The sequence below is a fragment of the Sapajus apella genome, unplaced genomic scaffold (genome assembly GCF_009761245.1).
Source record: "Sapajus apella isolate SASKATOON/1434 unplaced genomic scaffold, GSC_monkey_1.0 scaffold36, whole genome shotgun sequence".
Taxonomy (NCBI): domain Eukaryota; kingdom Metazoa; phylum Chordata; class Mammalia; order Primates; family Cebidae; genus Sapajus; species Sapajus apella.
The window spans coordinates 11,819,172-11,836,767 of NW_022436976.1; the positions used below are offsets into that span (position 1 = coordinate 11,819,172).

General features: G+C 35.3%; 1 protein-coding gene across 1 annotated transcript in view; it reads right to left on the reverse strand.

The window, feature by feature from the left end:
• Nucleotides 1-17,596, reverse strand: part of LOC116564091 (serine/threonine-protein kinase TNNI3K) — a 324,743-nt gene that overhangs the window by 89,929 nt on the left and 217,218 nt on the right. The window contains exons 20-22 of the mRNA XM_032297087.1: nucleotides 10,716-10,768; nucleotides 10,340-10,392; nucleotides 7,312-7,444 (exon numbers count right to left, since the gene is read on the reverse strand). Of these exons, the coding sequence (XP_032152978.1) occupies nucleotides 7,312-7,444; nucleotides 10,340-10,392; nucleotides 10,716-10,768 (239 nt within the window). The remainder of the gene's footprint in view (nucleotides 1-7,311; nucleotides 7,445-10,339; nucleotides 10,393-10,715; nucleotides 10,769-17,596) is intronic.

The following is a 17,596-nucleotide window of genomic DNA, read 5'->3' on the forward strand; positions in this document are numbered from 1 at the left end:
AGTGGCTGGAGTTTAGAATGTGAAATGGTGTTAGTAATGTGAGAGGTATAGAATCAGGGAGAGTTTTATAGGACAAAATATTAAGAATTTTGAGATATAATCCTAAGAATATGGAAAGCCATAAAATAATTTTAAGCAATAGTGACATATTAGGTTTATGTTTTAAAAATATTTTAGTGGATTGTTTGTTTAGAGATTGGAGACGAAAAGGAAACAAAAATAAACCAAGAAAGAACAGTCAAAAGCAATTTCAGAAGTTCAAGTGATAAAAATGGCAGTTTGCACTAGGGCGATGGCAGATGAAACATTTTGCGAAACAGACAGATTTGAGGTATGTATCTTACCACTTCAGTTCAACGTTGTACTGGAGGTCCCTGACTGTTCAAGAAGGCAGACATAAAGATTGGAAAGAAGAAAGAAAAGAGAAAAAAGGAAAGCAGGAGAGCAGGAAAACAAGACAGCAAGAAAGAGAAAGAAAAAAAGAGACAGAATGGAGAGAAAGAAAGAGAGAAAGGAAAGAAATACAGAAAGATAGTAAGAAAGAAAGTAAGGGAAAGAAAGAAAATCTTTATTAACAGATGACATAATTATTTATGTAGAAATCCCAAAGAATGTACAAAAAATGGAATTAGGATGGAGAAGTAAATTTAGTAAGTTTGTGGGGTGCTAGATTGTAATAAAAATTTTATTATATTTCTATATATTAATGCTAGCAAAAAATGGACATTGATTTATTTTATTAAGTTCTCGGGAAATGTGCAGGATGTGCAGGTTTGTTACATAGGTAAACGTGTACTATGGTGGTTTGCTGCACATATCAACCCATCACGTAAGTATTAAGCACAGCATGCATTAGCTATTTTTCCTGATGCTCTCTCTCCCCTTGCCTACACCAACAGGCCCCTATTTGTGTTGTTCCCCTCCATGTGTCCATGTGTTCTCATTGTTCAGCTTCTTCTTATAAGTGAGAACATGCAGTGTTTGGTTTTCTGTTCCTGCATTAGTCTTCTTAGTCTACCAGCTGCATCCATGTCCCCACAAAGGACATGATCTCATTCCTTTTATATAGCTGCATAGTATTCCATGGTGTATATGTAACACATTTTCCTTATCCAATCTATTATTGATGGACATTTGAGTTGATTCCATGTCTTTGCTATTGTGAATAGTGCTGTAATGAACATAAGCATGCATGTATCTTTATAATAGATTGATGTATATTCCCTTGGGTATATACTCAGTAACATGATTACTGGGTCAAATAATATTTCTGGTTCTAGGCTTTTGAAGAATCACCACACTGTCTTCCACAATGGCTGAACTAATTTACATTCCCACCATCAATGTAAAAGCATTCCTGTTACTCCACAGCCTCCCAGCATCTGTTGTTTGTTGACTTTTTCATAATCGCCATTGTGACTTGTGTGAAATGGTTTCTCATCGTGGTTTTGACTTGCATTTCTCTACTGATCAGTGATGCTAAGCTTTTTAAAAATATGTTTGTTGGCTGCACAAATGTCTTCTTTTGAGATGTGAGTGTTCATGTCCTTTGTCCACTTTTTAATGGTTTTTTTTTTCTTGTAAATTTAAGTTCCTTATAGATTGCGGGTATTAGATCTTTTTCAGATGGATAGATCACAAACATTTTCTCCCATTTGGTAGATGGTCTGTTAGCTCTGATGATAGTTTCTTTTGCTGTGCAGAAGCTCTTTAGTTTAATTAGATCCCATTTGTCATTTTTTTTTGTTTGCTTTTGTTGCATTGCTTTTGACATTTTTGTCATAAAATCTTTGTCCATGCCTATGTCCTGAATGGTCTTGCCTAGATTTTCTTCTAGGGTTTTTATATTTTGGGTTTTACATTTAAGTCTTTAATTCATCTAGAGTTACTTTTTATATAAGGTATAAGGAAAGGGTCCAGTTTCAGTTTTCTCCATATGGCTAGCCAGTTCTCCCAGCACCATTTATTAAATAGGGAATCCTTTTCCCAATGCTTGTTTTTGTCAGGTTTTCAAAGATCAAATGGTTATAGATGTGTCATCTTATTTCTAAGTTCTCTCTTCTCCTCCATTGGTCTATGTGTCTGTTTTTGTACCAATATCATGATGTTTTGGTTATGCTGCCTTGTAGTATAGTTTGAAGTTGGTTAGCGTGATGTCTCCAGCTTTGTTCTTTTTGCTTAGAATTGTCTTGTCTATACGGGCTCTTTTTGGTTCCATATGAATTTTAAAATATTTTTCTCTAATTCTGTGAAAAATATCAATGGTTATTTAATGGGAATAGCATTGAATCTATATATTACTTTGGGCAGTATGGCCATTTTCATGATATTGATTTTTTCTCTCCATTAGCATGGAATGTTCTTCCATTTGTTTGTGTCATCTCTAATTTCCTTGAACAGTGGTTTGTAGTTCTCCTTGAAGAGGTCCTTCACTTCCCTTGTTTGTTGTATTCCTAGGTATTTTATTTTCTTTGTAGCAATTGTGAATGAGAGTTCATTCATGATTTGCCTCTCTTCTTGTCTATTGTTGGCGTATAGGAATGGTTATGATTACTGGACATTGATTTTGTATCCTGAGACATTGCTGAAGTCGCTTATCAGCTTAAGGAGTTTTTGGGCTGAGACAATGGGGTGTTCTAGACATAGGACCATGTCATCTGCAAAAAACAGAGACAGTTTGACTTTCTCTCTTCCCATGTGAACATGTTTAATTTCTTTCACTTGGCCTGATTGTTCTGGCCAGAACTTCCAATACTATGTTGCATAGGAGCAGTGAGAGAGGGCATCCTTGTCTTGTGCCAGTTTTCAAGAGAAATGCTTCCAGCTTTTGCCCATTCAGTATGATATTGGCTGTGTGTTTGTCATAAATGGTTCTTATTATTTTGGGGAATGTTCCATCAATATCTGGTTTATTGAGAGTTTTTAACATGAAGAGATGTTGAATTTTATCAAAGGCCTTTTCTGCACCTATTGAGATAATCATGAGGTTTTTGTCTTTAGTTTTGTTTATGTGATAACTTACGTTTATTGCTTTGCATATGCTGAACCAGCCTTACATCCTGGGGATGAGGCCAACTTGATTCTGGCGGATAAGCTTTTTTATGTGCTACTGGATTTGATTTGATTTACCAGTATTTTATTGAGAATTTTTGCCCTGATATACATCAGGGATATTGGTCAGTTTTCTTTTTTTGTTGTATCTCTGCTAGGTTTTGGTATCAGGATGATTCCAGTCTCCTAACATGAGTTAGGGAGGAGTCCTTCCTTTTCAATTGTTTGGAATAGTTTCCGAAGAAATGGTACTAGCTCCTTTTGATACCTCAGGTAGAATTCAGTTATAAATTCATCTGGTCCTGGGCCTTTTTTGGTTGGTAACCTATTTATCACTGCCTAAATTTCAGAACTTTTTATTGGTCTATTCAGGGTTCAACTCCTTCCTGAGGGGGTATACATATCCAGAAATTTATCCATTTCTTCTAGATTTTCCTTATTTGCATAGAGGTATTAATAGTATTCTCTGGTGGTTGTTTATATTCCTGTGGGGTCAGAAGTGATATTCTCTTTATCATTTTTATTATGTCTATTTGATTCTTCTCTCTTTTCTTCTTTATTTGTCTAGCTAGTAGTCTATTTTATTAATTTTTTTCAAATCTAGCTCTGGGATTAATTGATTTTCTGAAGGGTTTTTTGTATCTCTATGTCCTTTAATTCACTCTGATGTTGGTTATTTCTTTTCTTCTACTACTTTGGTGGTAGTTTTCTCTTGGTTCTCTAGTTCTTTTAGTTCTAATGTTAGGATGTCGATATGAGATCTTTTTGAGGTAGATGTTTAGTGCTATCAATTTATCTCTTAACACTGCTTTAGCAGCATCTCAGAGATTCTGATATATTGTCTCTTTGTTCTCATTGGTTTCCAAGAACTTGTTGATTTCTGCCTTAATTTCATTTTATACCCAAGATTCATTCAAAAGCAGGTTGTTCAATTTTCATGTAGTTATGTGAATTTTAGTGAGTTTCTTATCTTGAGTTCTAATTTGATTGTGCTGTGGCCTGAGAGACTATTTGTTACAATTTCAGTTCATTTGCTTTTGCTTAGGATGATTTTACTTCCAATTAGGACATTGATGTTTTTAAGAGTATCATTTACAATAGCATCAAGAGACACAAAGTAGATAGAGATAGGTATAATAAAAATTATTCAAGGTTTCTATGCTAAAAACTACAAAAAACATAGCGGCAGAAATTTAAGAAGATCTAAGTGAAGAAAGAAATAAACCATGCTTATTGAACAGAAGACTAACATGAAGATGTTCATTCTTCCCAAGTTGATCTAATAATTCAACGCAATTGAATCAAATTCCAACAAGTTTTTTATAGGAATATAGACAACCTGATTCTAAAATTTATATGGAAAACAAAAAACCTAAATGGTTGAAGCCTTTTTAACACAGAAGAACAAACTTGGAGGATTCACATTACTTATTTTCATGACTTTCTATAATATATTAAGATAGTGTGTTATTGATTTAAAGTTAGACACATGACCAGTGAAACAGAATAGAGTTGGAAGTAAATGCATACATATAGGGTCAACTGATTTTTGACAAATGTATCAAAATAATTTAATAAGACAGGATAGCATTTTCTAAAAATCATGTCAAAACAATTGGACATCTGTATTCAAAAACCTAATGAACAAACCAAAAAATAACAAATTCAACCCATATTGTACTTTAAAAAATAAAATTCAAAGTAGATATTATAAAACCTAAGCTTGTAAGACCTCCATACAAAAAATAGGAGGAAGTTTTTATGGCTCTGAGTAAGGCAAAAATATTTTTAGATATGATACAAATTGATTTAAAATTTTGGTAAGATGAATTTAATTGACATTAAAAACATCTGTTCCTTGAAAGGCATTGCTGAGAATACAAAAAGGCATGCCATAGATTAAAGGAAAATCCTTGCAAAACAAGCAGTAGATAAAGTACTTCTCCCTATAATCTAAGAACTCTTACAACTAAATGATGAGACTATTTAAACAAACATTTTACAATAGAAATATGGATACCAAATATGTACATGAAAATATCAACATTACTAGTCATCAGAGAAATGTAAATATCAGTGACATTCCACATACCCCTCACTCAAATGGCTAATATATACATATATATTTAAAAATAGACAATCCAAAGTGCTGGCAAGGGTGTGAAACAACTGAAATTCTCACAGACTATTGTTGGAAATCCCTAATGGTACAGACACCTTGGAAAAACTCTTATTATAACATGTAGCACCATCTGTTACTCATTTATCCAATGGAAGTGAAAACAACTACACAAAGGTCTCAATTATTTGAGCAGATTTATTCATAGTAACCCTAAAATGAGAAGAACTCAAAGTGCATGAACTTCCATTGTATAAACAAATTGTGGTACATCTACAATTTGACATATTACACAGAAAAAGAATGAATCACTGATAAATGCAACATGATTCCATTTATATGACATTGGTATACAAGCAAGCTCATAGGGACAGAAAAGAGATCATTGGTTGCCAAGGGCTGGAGGTGCGAGAAGTGGACTGACTCCAAAGAGGCACTGAGAACTTTTTGGAGTGATGGAAATGTTCTACATTTTGATTGCAGTTGTAGTTATACAACTGTATATATTTATAAAAACTGTATTTATATATTTATAAAAAATATATAAATATATATTTATAAAAATATATAAACATATATTTATATATTTATAAAAAATATATAAATATTTATATATATTTATATAATTTATAAATTATATATTTATAATTGCAGTGTTAACCTAGAAACGTAAATTTTACTGCATATATATAATACCTCAAGAAACCTGATTTTTAAAAAGACTATTGCAGTGGTTTAAATGAAAGATGGCTTGGGCCAGAATGGTGGTGGATGATGGTAAGTGGTAGAGAAACCCAAGATGTATTAGAAGGTAAAATCAACAGGGCTAGGTTAACGGATTGACACAGGGAATGAGAAAAAAGGAGTTGTATTTCTCTCATGAAAAAAACACCACAGTACATCTAAAATTATAATCAATTTTTTTATATCCATCAGTCTTAGGATGTACACCCTCAGAGATAGAGAGAAGGAAGGACATCAAACAAGACCTTACAAATGGCAATGGTGGTCCAGCTAAAAATAGAGTCCACACATCCACACTATACTAAGGGCTAAGTATAACTTAAAACTTTAGAAAATATGTGGAGAAAAATTAGGACAATTACATTATCATTATGCTGAACAACCTACGCACAGAGCACATAACCTGTGAAAAGCAGAGTGCAATTAAAAGACCATGTGGTAGCTTGGGGAAAAAAGTACTCCAAAAATAGAGTATGAGATGGGATGTGGCTTCCTCTCTGTACATGAGTACTCATAAATATTTTGATATTGGTTAAGACTTTTAACTTGTTAAAAGGGATGTTTAAGTAACATCTATTTTGACTTCATCCTTCTTATATATTGTTATAGGGTGGCCATTAGGAGATTACAATATAATTATTTAAAATTTACTTATGATAACATTTGACAACTACTTTACAAGTGTGCTAACTTTTAGGGATGCAAAGTCCTTAAGAAGACATTTCCAGTGTGACAATATATTAGAGCAATCCAAATACAATTGACAGATATATGCAAATGAAGTTTACTTTAAAACTAAAATATGTGTATATTTTGCCTGTGATTCGATTCCTCACCTTCACTTTCTACATGTAAGCAAAGCATGTTTATCATCAATGAAAACTAGACTCACTGCATGTCCCAATTTTATAATGTATCTATCTATCTATGCACATAACACAAAAGTGTTAGGAAAATCAATATTCTTTTGTATTATGTGAGAAAAGCAGAGACCAGCCCTAATATGTTATTTTCATGTTACTACTTTCTTATCCTTATATACATATTAAAAGGGTAATTCTAAAATCTAATCTCAAAAAATAAATATCACATTGTCCACCTCATTTGCCTTACATGCCACATGGTCATAGTTAATTGCTTGTTTCATTAACAACCAATAAATCAAAGTCCTAAACTTTAATAAAATATACCTACATTTCTATGTGTCTTTATCTGAAATCACAGTTAAGTCATTAAATTTTCTGGACTGGGCACACACCTTAAAATAATTTAAGATTGCTCACTTCCTCTTTCGCCATCTCACTGATACTAATCATTCTGGAGAAAATGTTTCTTGAATTTATAAAAATGCAGTGAACTTCCTAAAGCAGGAAAACTTTAATTGCAGCATGTCTTACCTGGCTTGAGATGAGCGAATGGAATTTCGCCGGTGAGAATTTCCCATAGACACAGAGCATAGCTGAAGACATCTGCTTTGATAGTGTATCGAGTGCACTGCGTGAACACCTCAGGAGCCATCCAGCGGAGGTTCTGCACATCAAGAAACATCCGCAAACCATTTACCAAGTGTTTGGTTCCTCCACTGTAGAGTAGCATTCTTCTTAGTGAGAAGTTGCTGTGTTCTCCCAATGCTCTCAAAAGGCATAAATATAAATTAACATCCACACATATCACCCTCAATGTGTGCAATAAACACATTTATACATACATAGTGTGTTTACTGTGGCTGTTCAGTTCCTTAAAGGGCATTTTTTAATCACTGGAAGATCATAAAATTCATAATTTTTCTAAAAACATCACCAGTAATTAATTATAAAATCACTCTGCCTATTCTACAATGAGAGGCAGCATATTTTTTTTTAATCTATGAGCACCTTTCTTCCTTGGAAGCCTTACAAGGTTCAGAATAGCCAACCATGGGTTCATCCAGGGACCCTATATCTCCCTGGGAATGAATCACACACTGTGGGAGACACCTCCTTCAAGCCTTAAGGTTGTAATTTAGGAAGTACCTAGGCCCATAAATAGTGTGCTCATGGCTGAGCAGAGGTATGGCTCCAGAGGAGTGCCCAGAATATGCCTATGAAGTAGATTAATCACTGGCAGGATCAGGTCTGTCTTATTTTCTCTGCCCAGATGTGCTATTTATGAATGCTGTTTGTGAAATATTCTGGAAAGGAAGTCCATAAAATGTTACAAGTTCTTCCGTACAAAGTTCTAGCCTCTGTTTCAATAACATTATTTACATTCTTTTCATTTGTGATTTCATATTTTTCAGTTAAAAATATTAGTTTCCATTCTGAGATGTAAATGCATAAATTTGGTTGATTTCTAGTTTAGGGCACACAACACTGGATTTTTGAGTTAGGAGATGAAAATTCTAGCTCTGGCTCTACCAAAACCAAATAGCTCAGGGCAAGTCTCTTGTGTTCCCTGGACCTCTGATTCCTTAAGAACAAAACTGAGGAGCCACACCTCCCGGAGGGCACCATATCAATAAACTTTGCTAAACACTTTTAAATGTCCATTGAAGGAAACCACTATTCTTTTGCCACTCTTTCCAAAATCCTGTGTATACTGTTGGCTGCTAATTCTTTTGGAATGCCCACCTTATTTTGAAATCGTGCATAGTTACAGCTTTCCATTAATATCTTTGTTCTTATTATGGGGTTTATATGCAATTCTTCTACATAAGCTTCCAGATTCCAAAGAGCCTCCATTTTTATAGCAGATTATGCATTGTGCCACAACATTGTATATATGGGAGCAGGTATACAGTACGCCCGTTTTTTCACAGAGGGGTCACAGAGAAATTAGACAACATGCATACAGCCACATAGCTAATAAGAAAACAGTTTTCAAAATAAATTTCAAATTAACTCTCTTATTCTAGCAGCATTGCCTTTAAGTACAGCATAATTTATTCATTTATTAGTGCTATGCTTAAAGACAATGCTGCTAGAACAAGAGAGTTAATATACTTACTGTTGGTTAAATTCAATTTAATTCAATTCAATAAACGTTTATTTAGTTGGAGAGTTTCAACTAACTGCATTTTAGAATCATGTGGGGGAATTTTTAAAAGATGCAGGTACCTAAGATCAATCTTAGGCCAATAAAATAATAATTTTTAGGGATCAGATTCAGGCAGTATGCTTGAAAAAACTTTTAAACTTATTTTAATGTACACCCAGGGTGGAGAACCACTGACTTAGCTGCCTCTATGTCCCATGTCTTAGATGAAGGTTTGTGTCCTGCCAAAGATCACTCATTATTCTGACCTCCCTCACCTCATCAACTACCACTTTCCTCCTTGCTCACCTCACTCCGGCCACTCTGGCTTTGAACACACCAAGAACTCTCCTGCCCCAGGACCTCTGCACTCACTATTGCCCTCATCTGAATAGCTCTTCTCCCATGTAGATTACTCCCATGTCAGATCTCTTATTAAATGTTAACTTTTTCCTTCATCCTATCTAAATGGCATCCTCATTACTCTCCCTTCATTTACTCTTTTATTTTTCTTCATAACATTCATCACTGCCTGAGATATATTTTGTTAATTTGTCCAGTGTCTATATCCTTCCAGTAGAATATTAACTCCATAGGAACAAGAACTTAGCTGATGTTGCAAAGAATGAACAAAAAGAGAGGACTGGAGTTAGAGGCCTATTGTGATATTAGTCCAGAAAAGAAATGATGAGAATCTGAACTGAGGCAGCAGGAAATGAGAGGTTTAAGAGGTTAAGATGAACTTAAAGAAGAAAAGATAGAGACATCCACAAAAAGCACTTGAGTGTAAGCAGAAGCAGGAAAGGAAAGAAATGAAAAATTACTCCAACTCAAAAGTAGTCCAGAAAGAGAAGTCTACTTTTTTTCAGGGGGAGGGATTGGGGAGAGTGAAGGAGAGGGCTGGTAATGAATTTAATTGCAGACATTTTGAGTACAATTATCCTTACTTCAGATATTATATTTAGATTTTACTTAAACATTAACAATTTCATATACATTACCATTTATTACCTTACAGTGTTAAACTGGAGAACAATGAATAGTTAATAGATGCTGATGAACTGCTAATTTTGTAGTGAGTTCTCTATTAAATGTTAACTCTACTATAAGTAGTTAGGTGATCTAAATATGAAATGATCCATGCCCACCTCATTCTTTTCAGTTATATTTGAAAGATATTCTGTATTATTTTATCCATAATGTTTTCCAAATATATATCTTATCTATTTCTCTAGTAGAGCCTTGAGATAGTTATTTTGACAGTTTACTAAAAAGAAAAACATAAGCCATTATCCCAACACTGAGACAATGACATTTCTTCCAGTTAAAACTGCTCTCATCTTACGTCCTCTCATGCTGAGTTTACACATTTTAATTGGTTTATAATTATGGGAAACACAAGCAGCAGCAAACCCCAGGTTGTTTTGTCATGTTGTCTTCATCCAGAGACTGTAGAAATCTTGATTCTGAGGGAAAGAGAAAATCAATCACGTCAAAAGAAATATCTTAAGAAACACTCAAAGATCACTGCTAAAATTTCAAAACCTCAAGAAATTTTTGTCGTATTCAAATTCTCACTTCCTTTCTCTTGGCTGGAGATAACAAAGAAGGAAAACTAGAAATAAATGACAGATTTTCAAAATGTAGGGTCATTGTAATTTGAAAGATTTCGGGTAGTATAGCTGTCAGTATGAAATCCATTTTCAGTTTTATGGTACAATATCAGGTGCCAACTAGGAACAAAGAAAAAAAGGGATGCCCTTTGGGGTATTACTCATGGACATCTCACCTCCAAAATCTGCCACCACGGCATGCCCATCCTCATAGAGAAGAATATTGTGACTGTAAAAAAGAAAAAAAAGAAAAGAGTAGACCTAGAGTAAGCTTTGCTATGTCCTAATCTAATCGGTCCCTCAAAGAAGAGGACTATAGATATCATTTGTTTGCCCAGAGACTAAATGGGCGCCAAAGAGCTAAATCAAATTTTCTTAGTTTTGCTAATTCAAAATCGCTATTTATAAAATGTAATCATGTTTATACTTTAATGTTGAAGGTCTAAAGAATTCATACTTTAGACAAGCCATCTAAACTTGTCAAAAAGACCCAACAGCTGAAGATCAGCTTTTCCGCTCCTTGAGGCTCATTTGCTAACACAATTGTGGTTACAAGGAAAGAGTGAAAAGCATCATGGCTCCATTAGATTCAGAGGAAGAGAACCAGCTTGCTGGAACCTTAGGCACAAGGACAGTTCAAGACAAAGCCCAAAATGCCTGTAGTAAAAGGATTCTCTATAGAAAATGTCATGATCTCTACATTCTAGATACAATCTCAGCACAAAGGAGTGTTTTGAAATCTGTGAAATGATGCCAGCTAAACCACTTTTTAAGGTTTTGAGGAGAATAGCATAAAGGTCACCAAAGTCTGCCTTCAACCAAGAATTCAAGCTAGATTAAGAAGAGTATCAGAGTAGAAGTTAAACATTCTCACAAAACACACAAAACGGTAGCTATATTAGGTGGATAGATATATTAATTAGCCTGATTATGGTAATGATTTCACAATGTATACATATGTCACATCACCTTGTACATCATATGTGTAACTTCTATTTGTTAATTATAACACAATAAGGACAGAAAAAAAGACTACCCTTTTCATGAAGTAAATCAACCTGGGATAGTCCAAAGAGAGGTTTCTCTTCCCACAAATTAGTAAACTGAGTTGTGGACTATCTTACAGACAAGCATATGATAGTCTGAGGTTGTTTCTGAATGCTACTTACCAAATGTCTTTGATGCCCATTTCACATTTGGCTTGTAAATGAGTCATTTCAGTATTAGGAGGCTGCCGCTGGATTTTTTATGCATATGGGCTATACTATATTTATTTTATAATAAATTACATAATGTTCCTTTATCCTTAATTATTTTGCTTCATGGTCAAAATAAGAAAAATGCCACTATTTCTTAATCTTGTGTGAGTCCAATGTGATATTGAATCACTTTATATAATTGCTTTCTGGCCTTGACTTGACCTTTATAAAAAAGTTACTTTTGAACTCCTCTTGTAATTGCTACTGGTTTTATCTTTGGAGTATAGATAATCTTCTTTTAAATTACCGAAAATCTAAAATACATTAAAATCACTTTTCTTGTAGTAGCGCAGTGTAGAAGTATTCCAGGATGTCAAACAAAACAGGGACCTCCAACATGATGCCTTTAACCACAAATTACTAATTAATACACATGATGAGAATGAGACTGTCCTATCAGAGAACTCTACCGCCTCAGGAACTCTCTGGAAGTTCAATGCAACAAGAAAAGTGCATCTACATGCTGTACTACTAAATAGAGTAGATTAAGAAAGGGATTAGCTTCGAAGTGGGCTTTGATGAACAGTCAGTTAGTAAGTGTATAAATATGTGCTGAAACTTTGCCATATGCCAGAAAAATTTCTGTATAATGGAATATAGTGGTGAACAAGGCAGGCAAAGACTGACTTTGTACGGTAGTGAAAAGCTGAGGCTGGAAGAGACAAAGGGGAAATTAATTCTAGATTGGGGAAAGATCTTGGCAAAGGGCAAGAATTAAGAGTGTGTGTAGTATGCAGTAGGAATTATACTAAAAATGTATTGACTAAATCAGAGAATACATGCTGAAGAATTTTGAGGGAATATTTGGGTGGATGTAGTGTTGATTTGCTAGGGAATTTGAAATCAGAGAAGAATTCTGGACTTGATGCAGGAGGTCAGAAGGCACTAGCACAGGTTTTTATGCATACAGTTTAATGCTCTGAAATCACAGACTGGTATTTCCAAATAATTTTAGAATGTAGTTACCAAATGACTAAAGTATGAAGGTAGAGCAGAAAAAAGAAAGCAGAGTGGATCTATCAAACCATCTGAGAGAAGTGCCTATATCTGGGAGCAGTTTAAATATTAGAGGCTAAAATACAACAACAACAATAACAAAACAACAACAAAAACAAACAAACAAAAAATAAAAACAAAGATAACCACCAAAACTCTAGCTTGGCCTTCTAACTGCAAAGCAATAATATACACAGTGAGAAAGAGCCATGTAACTAGAATATCTGGGAACTTTTATGAAGAGAATAGTGGCTTACTTGGGAGTTTGTTGAACTTGAGTCAGAGTTATCTTTGGCAAGATTAGACCCACCAGATAAACAACTGTAACATTTATCATATTGAAGTCACATTCAAAATGAGCTCTTATGTTTAAAAAATAATAACAAGTCAAACAAAACAAAGGATGCAGTGACAGTTTAGGAACACAGGACAATGTGAATAGCAATAAATGGATCCAAATGTCAAAAAGAATGCTATGAGAGAGACTTTCCAGAATGAGAGCACCTTGGCAAGTGCTAGATTAAAGTGAAAGTCTCTATGCACTTCAAGACAGTCCTTCGGATTTGTCTACCTCTTCTCTAACCACTCACTAATGACGAAAATTAAATTTTAATACCATCTCTAAGAATCTTCCACTCATTTTTTCCACTTAGTAGTAAGCTATGCTTCCTATATGGAGTGAAATCCATGAAGCTGGGCAGGCAGGGGTGAAGCTGACAGAACCTGTGCTAATCAGTCATGGTGACACAGTGTCAGTGGGCATCACACCCAGAGTCAGAGCCTCTAGAGTCAGGGAGGTTGTCAGAAGGGTCAGCAATGCCAGGTTTGAGGATACCTGGGAAAGAAAAGAGCTTGGAGCTGAAGCCAGCTAGGACAACAGAAGTGGTGCAATTATTACTAATGATGAGTTCAAGAGTTTATTACTGAGAGATGTCATGAGCTACAAGTTTGGAGCAGTGGAAAGACTGTGGGAATGTGGGATCAGTGGTGGAGAGGGTGGCAGTGCAGAGAGAAGGGAGTGAATACTGAGTGACGGTCTCCTGTGAGCAGACACTGGTGTTTTCAACAGTTTTCCATTCCTCATGGAGCCACTATGGAAATGGTATTAGCATACTTATTTTATAGCTGGGTAACTGAGGCTAGAGAGGTGAGATCAGTGGCAGAGGAGGAACAAACATTCAGTCTCTAAAACTTCCCTGTTTTAGAAGCTGACTCTCACACCAACCGGACACAAACGAGGGATCAGGACTACTACAAATAGATATCTGGAAAGAAATTCCAGAAATCTTGCTTGGGTGAAGTCAGGCCTACCAGATAGTGCCCAAAATACCTGTTTTCAGTGTGTTACTGTAAGGTAATAAGACTGAAATCAATAAGCTAATTGGAAATAAATCTAATATGCCTCTGCTCTACTAAGACAAAACAGTCAAAGACTAACTTTCCACCCTTCAAGAGATTGGATGTTATATCATGGCTCTTTAAAGAAATGTAGGTGAAGGAAGCACAGTCAATGCAAACAAGGTACGTGCAATTTTACCCAGGAAGTAAGCCAGGCACATAAAGAGTATCAGCACCAGGCAGACTATCATCAGGATCAGAAGAGAGAAACAGAAGGGTGATGGGAATTCTCAGACTTCTTTTCCTTCAAAAGACCACCCAAGAGGTTCATTTACATCTGTTTGCTCTTTTATAAAATCTTGAGAGAGAAAGGCAATCCTCTGTCATATATGCTATTGCAGAGTACATTCATGAGCATTATAACACTTCGTGGAAACAGCCCCATGAATCAGATCCTTCTGATTTGAATTTGACAAATCAGCAAAATTTGATTTGATTTGACAGATTAGCAAACCTGTCAATGGTTGAGCTAGCACCTCAGCCCTTACTTTTGAGGTCATAGAAAATTGTTAATCTATACTGTAAGACACGAACATATACACATAAGCAGTGCACATGCATGAGTACACACACACACATGCACACACACATACACACACTTGCATCTTACACTCTCCAGAAACATCTTTAATGGTGAAGAGTCACTGAGGAATGCTTTTTAGGTAACAGCAAGTTTGCTAAAGGAATTTAAGTAGATAAAGGTCAACAAGTCCTTTATGCTTAGTGTAATTTTTAGCATTTCTGCATTTAACATTTTGATTTCATCTAAATGAGTGTGATTTGTATACTCCATGCTGTTTGCTAACTTGCAATTTTGTTGTGTCAAGTGAGGCTTAAACTCAGAAGCAAGTTGCTTAGTTCATGAGCATGCCCAGCCAACCTTGCAGTGTCAGCAGCTCAGAAGGCTTTCTTGTTGCTTTTGGTTATCCTGCTTTATAGGAGATATGATATGATAGAAGTGCATTTACTGATCTGGAGATCTGAACAAATCTATGCATTTTACTGCAACTTATCTATTTTAATCTCTTGCACCTTAGTCTTACTTGGTTTCTTGCCCCAGATGGTAGGACTTGGGCTGAAGTTCTAGCTAAAACAATTACTGACAGAGTTTACTCTCCCTATTGCGAAGGCTAAGTTCTATGCTAGAATTGCACTGCATACCTTCAGAAGAAAGAGTGTGGTCTGACTGGGAATGAAATGCAAACTGAAACAAAGAAATATCAAGGTGCATAATCTAGAATTTAAAGTAGTTTTCATTCTGAAAGACCTAGAAAATAATATAGTAAATGTAATAATTTATTATAAAAAAGATCATTAACCAAGCAGAAAAAAATAGTCTTAAGAAATATCAGGAACAGGAGGTACTACATTTTAGAAAGATGAGCTATAGTCGGAAGACTACTAAATACCTGGTTTTTGCTATTACTAGTCCTGTGATTCTGGCCAAGTTATAATACTTTAACTTGTTGAGACTCCTTTTCTCATCTTCAAAAATTTTAAGAGAAATGAAGGAGATGAAAAAGAGATAGATGGAATTTGATAAATTCTGAACTGCTAAACAGGTATTACCCAGTATTAATACACATAAGACCTAGTTTGCAGCATGTCTATAAAACTTAAGTGCAAATGCACTTTTGAAAACAATAAAGCTATATACATTAGATATTAAGTAATGAGTCTTGGAAGCAAAGTGACTTTCTGACTCAAAACTCACAATAGAGACAGACTTCACAGTGAAATAGTTCAGCTCACTCTTAGCCCTAGAGAGTCTCTTCTCCTTCCATTCTTATTGTCTAATTCTCTAAAACCATTTCTGCTTTGATTGAATGACTGTGTTACACGTAAAGAAATCTTTGTTCCCCAGACTACGTTGATGCTACAGTATTTGGACTTGGGTCTACCTTTGTCTTTTACCATGAAGCAAATGATTTGAGTCAATTGTTTATGTAACAGAAGTGAGTATTTATCTCTTTGAAGTGTCTGTCTTTCACAGGTTACTCCACAATAATGTTCTCTTAACCTTAACAATGCATGCACTTAGTGGAATACAAAATATAACTGAGGACAAGATTTACCTCATCCAAATAAGCAATGCAAACAGAAGCCATGCTCTGAACTTCAGTTCTTTCTTCCTCAGTAACACAATTCACTTTCAGAGAAGAATAAGCTGTTTGCAATGTGGTGTGTGCATATGTGCATGTATGTGTGTGTGTTGTGTTTAAATTTCATAAATGTTTTCTCCAGCTTTCTTTTAACCAAAAGTGAATGGAAGTTAAATTCTGCCGGTTCCTTTCTACAAAAGAAAATTTTCCCCAACCTCAGAACTGAATTAATTTAATGAAGTCATTATGTAAGGATCATGAGTCTTTTCATTTTAATTGCCTATATTGAAAATTTACCTAAAGCGCTCAAATGATTCATAATCAGTTGGTTATGCACTGTAGTCCAATACTAATTGTCACTATTAATCAGACTGGCCTGATTATTAGACCATTTTCCAATTCTGATTTTCTTCCAGAGCTGGACTGGAAGTTCATGGTGGCCTTAGAAGGATCAAGGTGACTCGCTACTTTCACTCTGCTACCATTAGAAGCTCTTTTAAGTCACTTAAAAATTCATAAATATTAATTCATATTTTTTTCTGAATTACAGAGCCATGTAATTGCCTATGTCAGTAGTTACTAACAAAAACTAGTGTAAGGGCACTATGGACAACCTCTCAGCATCCTTATTTGAAGAGAGGACAGCCCCCAGAAGTGTAAGCTTAATAACACAACTGCAACGTTTCCCAGACTTCCTATAACTGCTTTCTGATGTATCCCTGAAGGTGATTAACTCACATGATTAAAGACACATGGCTATCGGCATGCCTGGAAGGATTCCAAGGGTTAAATCAGTGGAAGCAATTAGGCTTCATTTTCAGTCTCATCACACTGTGAAAGTCATTAGTTTACAAACACATTTGCCTGAAAGGCAATCATTCAGACCTGATGCTGAGAAGTCCTGGTCTGCAGATCTGCTGGCTGCCACATTTTGCCCCTAGAGCTACGTGATAACTCAGGACTCTCTTCCTGCCACAGACCAGTGACCTTCGGCATAGACAACTACATTTTTCTCTTCTCTTGAGTCTTCCTTGAAAACCCCTCATGAACCTTTGGCAGCAGCCGCTGCCAAACTCAGTGGGATACCTGAACATTAGACTCCCATACACTGAACTGATTCCAATTTGTTTCAAGGTGCTGACTAGACCCGTGAAGTGCAATTCACATCCACTTACTTTGGATCTTGTACCCTTTCCTAAGAAGCTCTTCCAAGTAATCTAGGTCAGTTCCTTGTAGTCACAAATATAATTTCATATACTACTTGTTTTGGTCTTTTTCTGTATCTGCTTCTATCTATCTATC